The 10112-nt window shown below is 40.7% G+C and overlaps 1 protein-coding gene across 1 annotated transcript; it reads left to right on the top strand.

Annotated features, from left to right (window-relative positions):
* The first annotated feature begins 382 nt into the window (after positions 1 to 382).
* On the top strand, positions 383 to 7942 carry KCTD12 (potassium channel tetramerization domain containing 12). The gene has a single exon (XM_069066833.1). The coding sequence runs from the start codon at positions 1228 to 1230 to the stop codon at positions 2221 to 2223; it is 996 nt and encodes a 331-aa protein (XP_068922934.1). The 5' UTR covers positions 383 to 1227; the 3' UTR covers positions 2224 to 7942.
* Positions 7943 to 10112: the final 2170 nt, after the last annotated feature.

The following is a 10112-nucleotide window of genomic DNA, read 5'->3' as shown; positions in this document are numbered from 1 at the left end:
AGTTTTGCTAACTGCTTGGCATTTAATTTCTTAGAAATAAAAAGCCTCTGGGTTCGAAAGGAATTGGACAGATATTGTGGTCGCTTAGCCAAGGTTTCACTAAAATAATCAGAGATGCATCTTAAATGATATTTCAAGATGTCTCAGTCTCGTACAACTTGGAATTTTTTTCCTATAGCTAACCTAAATTCTTCATGTTGTAATTCAAAACTTTGTTTTCTCTATTTTGAAATCTTAAGGAATCCCCTTAACCTGAAAAATGTTGAGGAAACCCCCTCCGGCGGTCCAGTGAATGGAGATTAGTATGCTTATGAAATATTCTTCAGTCCACACATTGATGCCCATGAAACCACTCTACTTCTGGGTGGTGAGTATTTTAGTCAATTTTGATTCTCCCCAGAGAATTTCCAACAACTTAAGAATGCTGCCTGTTGAGAGCTTATAACTTCAACTTTCCTAGGCAGAGCCCAGCAAGTTCATCTTTCCCTTAGAGTTTTCATGCGTTCTTAAGAGATGCAGAGATCTCCATCCAATCACAGGACCACGCCCCTTTGCTGCTGTCGCCCTCCAATTTCCCTCTCCCACTTCTTTCCACCTCTCCCTTCACTAAAGAAGAGAAAGAAAGTTGAGTGAGAGCGCGGCTCTACCAGGATTTTGAGTGCGGAACTAGGGAGGAAAGAAGGGCAAACAGAAGGGTCACCGCAGCAGCTCTGCAAGTTGCGAGCCCGGTGGGGTTGGAGAAAGGCACAACGTCAGCGTTTAACATGTAAATATATTCCCCATCCTCCCCCTCCTCCTCCGCGACAGCCTCCTCCTCTTCTAGTTCCCCCTCCCCTGCCCTGGGAGTGAGGAGGGAGCCCGAGTCTCAGCTGCCTTCAGCTGGCTCCGCAGCTCTGCATCCACCCACGCCTCCTGGGAGTCGCCGCGGCAGCGGGCAGCTCTACATAAACACAGAGCGGGCGGTCGCTGCCCGGGACTCTCCCGCAGCCACGGGGAGAGGTGGTGCGCTGGCCTCGCACCGCGCAGCCCACGCCTGGGCGCACTAGCTGCGCGCTCTCCTTCACCTCCGGGCTCTCTCTTCTTTGCCGGGCTGGGGCATCAGCGGCAAGTCCTGTGTTTGGAAGGTGACTGCCGGAGGCTTTGCCGGGCGCCTCCTCCTCTGCTCTTGTCTTCTCTTTCTTCTTTCTCTTCCACCTCCTCCATCCCCATCCCATCCGCGTCTTCTCCATGGCTCTGGCGGACAGCACACGTGGATTACCCAATGGGGGCGGCGGCGGCGGGGGCGGCAGCGGCTCCTCGTCGTCTTCGTCGGAGCCGCCTCTGTTTCCCGAGATCGTGGAACTGAACGTTGGGGGCCAGGTGTATGTGACCCGGCGCTGCACCGTGGTGTCAGTGCCAGACTCACTGCTTTGGCGTATGTTCTCGCAGCAGCAGCCGCAGGAGTTGGCCCGGGACAGTAAAGGTCGCTTCTTTCTGGACCGGGACGGCTTTCTCTTCCGCTACATCTTGGATTACTTGCGGGACTTGCAGCTTGTGCTTCCAGATTACTTCCCCGAGCGCAGCCGGTTGCAGAGAGAGGCGGAGTACTTCCAGCTGCCGGAGCTCGTGCGCCGCCTCGGGGCTCCCCAGCAACCTGGGCCGGGCCCGCCGCCTCCCCATTCTCGGCGTGGGGTATACAAAGAGGGCTCCGTGGGGGGCGGAGGCGATGAGTTACTGCCCCTGGGCTATCTGGACCCGGAGCAGCAAGAGGGCGCCTCGGCAGGGGCGCCCTCACCCACCCTGGATCTAGCTAGCCGCAGCCCATCTGGGAGCGCCGGGGGTCCGCTGCTCACCCCCTCCCAGTCTCTGGACGGCAGCCGACGCTCGGGCTACATCACCATCGGGTACCGGGGCTCCTACACCATCGGGCGAGACGCGCAGGCGGACGCCAAGTTCCGGCGGGTGGCGAGGATAACAGTGTGTGGCAAGACGTCTCTGGCTAAGGAGGTGTTCGGGGAGACCCTGAACGAGAGCCGAGACCCTGACCGGCCTCCGGAGCGCTACACCTCTCGCTACTACCTCAAGTTCAACTTTCTGGAGCAGGCCTTCGACAAGCTTTCTGAGTCCGGCTTCCACATGGTGGCCTGCAGTTCCACGGGCACCTGCGCCTTTGCCAGCAGTACGGACCAGAGCGAGGACAAGATCTGGACCAGCTACACCGAGTACGTCTTCTGCCGGGAGTGAACCATTTGGACACCCCCCTTCCTTTAGCCATCCCCTCCCCCCATTCCATGCATCTATGAGGGATATTATTTTATCTGCGCCCCCCACCTCCACAACCCTCCTTTACTCCTCAGAGACACCTTCTGTTATGACTTCTTGTCTATAATAGCCCATCTTACCCTTCAATTTAGTTGTCCCAGCCCTTGAACTTGAAGTTCGATCCCTTTCTTTGCTGATCTTTTAACCCCGGTACACGGTTCCTATCGAGAAGGGTTGAAAGGTACATTTCTCTCCTTTCGCTTGGCTATCATACTCCTCCGTCTCGGTCCCACTCCGACCCCCCACTCCCTCCCCCATTTTTTTTTTCCAGCCTATCTTAAATCTGGATCAAGGGAGACAAGATTGTCACAAAACAAAACAGAAAACAACAAGAAGAAAAACCTACCGCACCAAATACTTTGAACTTGACAACAACGCCTGGAACTGTTCAAACTCAGATGGGGAAAGTATCCAGGGTGTTGGAGAAAGTAACATTCCTTGAAATCTTCTCAAGTGCTTGTGACTCATAGGTGGTCAAAGGGTTCAAAATTGGTAATATTAAAGTCTGAGGAAAGTTGATGACTTTAAAAGGTTACAGAACAGCCTTTTTTAAACTTCCTTTTAATGATTGATTTTAACTGGATGCGAAGGGTATTATAGACCGGGAGCAAGAGAGGCTGTTCTGGAATTTGGGACATTTGGATACAATTGAATTACTCTAAATGAATAGTCTTTAAAAATGTTAAAGGTTAAAGTAAGAAAAGAACAACTGGCTACATTTTTAGGTTTTTTTTTTTTTTCCATTTTCGTGTAGAATAGACTTTGCAAGCTACTTACACTTGCAGAAAGGGAGCTAGTTGACTGCTGTGCTTCCTGAGGCTGACTTCCCTGGCCCCTCACCAAGAGCACTTTGCTATACTTTAGTTGACATGGCAGCCATTATTGGCAACAGGGAAAAATATTGCTGCCACAGAAGACAGTAAGTAAGCCCAAGTCTGCAGCATTGCATGAAATAATTTGAGAGTGAGTTAAAAAAAAAAAAGCCAGTAGGATAGCCAGTATTTTCAGTGGAAGAGCCATGGATGAGAAAAAAAAAAAAGCACCAGGTGGGAATGGAGGGGTTTCTTTTTCTTTCAGTAAAGGAGATTTGGTCCTTGCTTAGCTCTGACTAGCAAGTACATTGGAATTAGGGAGAAGAGGACTTGGTTTGAAATCTGAACATTTTCACCATCTGTTTAAGTACATGCATGATTCTGATGCCAAACAGTGCAGGAAAGCACATGCTCAGCAATTTATAAAGATGTTAAATAACACACAGTAAAACAACAGTTACTGAAAAAGCAGCTTATTAAGTTCACCATTCTGATTTCTAACTTAGAATTTACTAGTACTTATATGATCTAACCAAAGAACTGCCAGTAGGGTTTTAGTCTTTAAACTTTATTTCCTCATTCTGGAGAGGAATTCTAAATGACACTTTTTAAAATCCTCTGTACTTGAGTAAAATATGTTTCATTTTGGTTACACATAGATTTAAGACCACATTGTTATTTTCTAAAAGCCAAATGCTTGTTTGACTGCTGAGTAAACCTGAAAACAGTATTTTTGCATTCTTCTCTCATGAAATTTGTTGGAAGAAAGGTGGAATCTATCCAGGTGATTCATTTGCAGAGAAATCTAAGCTGTCCAATTGTAGAGAGTTGTAAAATGGAGTATTTTTAAAAGAAGGCAAATAAATGCTTAAAAGTTAACGAAGCAATAAAATGGTAACTTGAGGCTAGTGCAACAGAATACAGAATGAGACCTGGTTGCCTTATGCCTTTACTCTAAAATGAAATAAATCCCCTTTTGCATATCCTATCTATATCATAAGTGAAAGGAAACTGATCCTAGCTCCTGAGTGTGTAAGATGTCATTCTCTGGAGATTTCCTGGCCTACAAGTCTTTCTATCTTTTTGTTTCACTACTTTTCTCAGAAGTATCTTTTGAAAAAGATTTTGTAAGAAGCAATTTTCAGGAAAAGTATATAAGTGCTTTTTCTTTATTTCTTTTTTTAAAAAACAAACCTTGTACTGTATCTTATTATGCCCATTAACTGAATTAAAGATGGAAACAATTTAAATATTAGATAAGTTATGACCCAATGTATATATATAGTATGTGAACATTTAACATTCATCTTTTAGCTTTAAAATTCATTTACTAATGCTATGAAATATCATAAATTAGCCCATTCCTTTGTTTCATTTGCTGTACATACTAAAGCAACATGTTCTGATCAGTTTCCTTATTCCCATTTCTATGAAAAAATTGAGTATAAAAGAAATACAAGTGTACAGCTGAGTTTGGTTTACTACTTTTTGCTTGGATCTTAGTTATCCCCAAATTTCTGTTGATCTGATGCCATCTTAAAGTTAAGGTACCTGCATTTTTAATCTGCTACATTTTTCTTCTTTTTGAAATGGGGATGGTGAGGGTTAGAATTTTCTATTACAGTGCCTGCCTAGCAACAGGTTTTTTTTTTTCCAAAGTAAGAATGGTTTTTATGATAGAATCATTGAATGACATAAGATGATAGGAATAGGTGATAATACAAGTACAATGATTTCATTTCTCTTAGTATTTTAAATACCATCTCAGGCTTGGTGATTATTAAAATGTTAATCTCACTGAAGTCTGAAGAGAGTTAATGTTCAGTGTCTAGTGGCCAGAGGTGAACACCACAAAAAATTAGTAAAAAAAAAATTATAACACCACAAAAATTATTATAACATTTAGTTATTAGTTCATTAGACAAGTACACTCAGAACTTAAGTCTTAGAGATTCAAATCTGAAAGGGAATACAGAGGTCATTGGGTTCAATTCCTTCACTTTATAGATAAGGAAACAGGCCTAGAAAAGTGAAGTTATTTGTGGAGGTCCTTGGACTCCGAATTTAGTGTGTTTTCCATTTTACTTACTCTTCCTCTTAAGGGGGACCTCAAGAAACATTTAGCAATTGAAAGAATTAGTGGTTCTTAATGATTGAAAGATTCAGTGATTCTTCTTTATGTCCACATACCCATAAACATTCCATTCAAACCATCCAGCAAGCACTTTCCATAAGTACTAGGTTCTTATTTCTCAAACTCATGACTGTCTTTACAAACCGTGTGAATTTTTAATCTATTAAGTCTTTGGGTTGAATCTGATGTTTTGTATATCCTTTAGTTTGAGGACTAGGGATTCAATAGTTAAAGAGAGTTGATTGTGCTTTTCTTAAAAAGATGAATCCCTTGCTCCTCAAGTTGGAAGTGAGATGCCCTAAACTGGAGCATAGCCTTTAGTGAAAGACTGGTAATTTTCTGGTGAATTTAGACTGTATTGACAGTCTAAATAATTTTAGTAAAGAAATCTGCTTTGAGACCTTCATTATTTGCTTTTCAAGCCCTCTATTCACTTTGAATTGGGACCTTTAGCTAGATTTCTACAGATCAAAACAAATTGAGGGTTGGCAATTACCTGTTTAATATTGGCAATGTAGATAATTAATTTGGGTAATTCAGGCCTTGCAAAAACACTTGTGCCTGAACAACTTGGGAAAATTTGGGGAAGGGGAGAGAAGCAGAGATGCTAGTTATCCAGGTAATTTTGACTATTATAAGACTTGTTCAGATTACATGGAAACTAGCCATGTGGATCCATGTATTCTTGGATTTTTAGAAGCTCAACAGGAAATTGCCAATTCCTTAATATTTAGTTTCATTTTAAAATAAAAAGGTGATGGTGGGGCATCTTAAGTCCACTAGTGGTTTAAAAAAACAGGTACCATTACTATTAATACGGTTTTATCTCTTTTGAAACCATGTTTGACAGGATATCTATTTTTATACATGTAGATTATGAGCCATATTCATCCTAGTTTTTAGACTGAATGGTGTAGAAAACAGAAATCCCTTGAGGATTTTAGAGATCAAATTAAATTTTTTTCAATACTTTACTCTTGTGTTTTATATTGGGTTGTATTTTGATTAAAGTGTTAAAAATCTAGAATACATTGTATTTGACATTATTGTGTTTATATCTCTAGCAAGAAAAAGCTTCCCAATCCCACATTCTTGCACAACAGATTATATACATGGCAACTTCTCTGAACAAGTTCATTGTCAGTTGAGGAATACTCATACTTGGTTTATTTTCACGCAAACTTTCAATATAAACTGCTTATGATTCAGTTTTCTTTAATGCAGGGAATTTTCATGGAACTTGGATAAAGTACTTCATTTGTGTAGTGCTATACAGATATACCACCCAAATCACACTAAACTCACCTCTGAAAATAGGGGTTTTTCTAATCTTGCAGAAAAATCAGTACATTATTAATGAAAGTAATGGTAATTTTAGTAGAATATTGTCACAGAGAAAAGTCTTGAGGGAGAACTAGAAACTCATGAAGAGTTTCTTTCACAGTGAAAATAACAAGTTTTATTGATTGAAGGTTTGCTTTAATAATAGGCTACAGAGAGCATGGATCTATGTTGTGAACCTATTGGAGAAGCTTCTTTGTACTGGATTTTTGAATAACTAGCCATTAATGATTATTCAAATGGCTATTTTCCTTCACTGTGAGGACATTCAGATATTGAATGAAATTTCTTAGATGACTTGTTTAAATCTTTATTTTTGAGAAATGAGTCTGTTATAAAGTTCTCTTTGGTTTCCAAAAGTAACACTGCTGGCAAAACAGCTGCCAATAATTACAGACTAAAAGTTGAGGATTTAAGTTCTATACTGGGATGTCCTGAGAACTTCATTGCCTCACACTGGCAGCTCTACAGAAGAGAGAAATCTTGAGTAGGTGGAATATGAACCGGTGGACTTGGATCTTCAGATAGGGCTTTTTTTTTTCCTTTCACATATGTATGGGGGTATAAGAACAATCTTAATGTAAAATACAGTACTGTTGCCTTTCTGACTTTGAAAATAGATGAAAGTTCCTCTATTTCTTTTTCAAAATAAATCAAGATGAAATATTTCCTTACAAAAAAGATGAAAAGCTCTATCCTAGATGCTAATTTGAAAAAAGTCAATGATTATGTTATTTCAAATTTTTTCAGGTAGACTAGTAATTTGAAAAATTGAGGAATGCTCTGCTACTAACTAGCTATGTGAACTTGAGTAAATGATTTCACCTCCCTGGGCCTCAGTTTCCTCATTTTTTAATGAGAAGTTAGACCAAATGGTCTCTGAGGTAGCTTCCACCCCCCAATCACTATGATTCTATGAACAAAAGTTGCTATTCTATTGTCAGCTGAAGAATGTAAAATTCCCACGCAATTTTTATAGCTTTCAGGTTTTGAGATCTTTTCCCCTCCTCTCCTAACTTTTGTGGAAATGGATCATTGGCATATGTCATTTAATGTAAAAATTTTAATCATCCTACTGAACCAAGTAATCAGGAAACCAAGGGGGGAAAAAATCTCCACTTCATTTTATAATAAGTTGATTATGAACTTTTCTCATTTGTATACACTTCTGGGGAAAAATTCTTCATATGTCTTCTAAACGTGATACAGATTTTTATTTTCCATATTCACAACTAGCTGTATAACTAACATCCTTAATAGTGTTTTTCTCTTCGTCTTGTGGAGTAATAAATCCTTGATTATGTGACTTGTTATGTATTCTATTAAATACTAAAAGCAAAATAATCATTCACTACTTTACTTATTCCTCCTGCTTATTGGGTATGAATTCACTTGGAACCTAGTCTGATTGCAGTTAAAAATTTTCCTAAATAGTGGGAAAACTTCCCAAGTTGTTGTGGGAATAATGATGTGTTTGGTACTATCAAATGAACTTCTCACTGTGTGATTGACCAGCTGTGCCAGGAACTGATTTCTTCACTTGATGAATCTGTGCCCAAGAAGGCACAGGCAACATGGCTCAGAATGGGAGGAAGAATTCTGATTGGTGACTGTTGTCTTTACCTCAGTACTCTGTAGCATATGTACCTTTTTAGGAACATGGGGAATGTAGGTGGTGATGACAGCAGAACTGTGGATTAAAATTGGTAGAGAAAAGGAGAAATATAAAGAGTGAGACATGCCTTAATTAAAACTGATATTTACATAGGTGAAGATGGGAGGCAGGGGAAGGTGGTTAGCTCCATTTTTAATATTGGGGAATTTTACTGCATGAACTTTATTCACTGAAATCATTGCTCTCAGAAGGAATTCTAGATCAGTGTTTTTCCGGTTGGGGGAAATCGAAGAAGCTAGGGAATGCCAAGTTGCTATTTGTGTTACAGAATTATAGCAGCAAACCTCGGTCTTTGAAGAAAATGAACCAGTTTTCCTCTGCATCTCTTCCCTTCTAGTATTTAATGCCTCCCAAAGGGAAAAAAAAAGGCTTTTGGGTGCTTTCTGGCATTTAAAGGGACAAGATGGTGGGACTGGGATAAAAAAACAAACTCTTAAACCACTACAGAGGAGAAGCAAATTCATAAACTTATGTGTAGATAATTAGGCTTTCATATTTTGAAGAGGGGACTGCCTTTTATTTCTGTAAGCCCTTTCACTTTTTTCCTTACTTATATAAAATCAACTTTTATTTTTCTTTTTGGAGGGGTGAAGGCAGGGCAATTGGGGTTAAGTGACTTGCCCAAGGTCACATGACTACTAAGTGTTATGTTATGTGTCTGAGGCCCGATCTGAACTCAGGTCCTTCTGACTCCAGGGCTGGTGTTCTATTTACTGTGCCACATAGCTGCCCCTAAAAATCAATTTTTAAAGGAAATCCTCCTTTGGAGTCTTACTTTACTGCTTTACTGTGGTGTTCAAATGAGTCTGGGTTACCCAAGGCCATGCCAGGACCAGCAGCATGTGAAGTGTATATGTATGTGTATGCACACACAGTCTCATACATTGCTATTTCATTAGTCTACTCCAAAGGAGGATACTCTGTCCACTGAGGCAAATGGCTACTTTTGTAAAGAGAGTTGCCCAGGGTACTGTGAGTTTAAGTAACTTCCCAGGGCTTACGTGGCTATTGAGTCAGGGCTTTAACTCAGGTCTTTATGATTGCAAAACTATCCACTGTCATGTTGCCTTTACGTGCACATGCACACACGCATGCATGTGTGTGTATATATATATACACTTATGTATGTATATATACACACATATACATGTATTATCTTCAAATTGATAATTATAATTCCTCTGTACCTGTAGGATTTTTCATTCTAGTCTGATTGATAGTATAGGGGAAATTCTCAGGGAATTTAATGGACTCTTATCTCTCCTTTATGCACATGAAGCCTCCTATCTAAAAGTCCCCTAAATGTCCCCTTCAGTATAAAAATGGCCCATTCTCATCTCCCTCACCTTTTGTTCCTCTTGTATTCTCTTTCTGTCCAGGCCTACACTTACACATAGATAAAAAAGAGACTACAAAAGATAATAGAAACCATGTGCATGGGGCGAGGCTGCTGAAAGGGAAAGGAGGAAAATTTTTTGTTCATTGTTTTCTTCCGTTCCACTATTATAGCTGATGGATGGCAGAATTGTATCAGCAATACCGCTCTATTTCCTGGTTTAGGCTAGTCATGGTCACTTTTTAGCCTGCTGTGATGGGGTCACAGTCTTCATATAGATCCAAGGGAGATGGATGAGAGGGTATGTAGGTGACATTCCATAAGTATGTTAGGTGAAAGGGCATGATGTGTAACTAAACTAAGCGCTGCTTGTTGGACATCCTCCCTATGCTGTGGTTAGGCCCTGTACGTAGTAGGCCATTAATAAATCAAATACTTGTAAATGACTCATAGATTGATCACTAGGCTCCTACCTACAACCTTTCTAGCTTCATAGGAACCTCCCAAGGTTCA

Source organism: Petaurus breviceps, unplaced genomic scaffold (genome assembly GCF_028583685.1).
Source record: "Petaurus breviceps papuanus isolate PSGF00001 unplaced genomic scaffold, PetGlider_PUasm1.0 90730, whole genome shotgun sequence".
Lineage (NCBI taxonomy): Eukaryota > Metazoa > Chordata > Mammalia > Diprotodontia > Petauridae > Petaurus > Petaurus breviceps.
The sequence above is the reverse complement of the archived record's forward strand: the minus strand, read 5'-3'. Positions and strand labels throughout refer to the sequence as shown.

Bases quoted from the DNA above. Each gene is read 5' to 3' on its own strand.
- KCTD12 (XM_069066833.1), top strand. From the start codon at position 1,228: ATGGCTCTGGCGGACAGCACACGTGGATTACCCAATGGGGGCGGCGGC.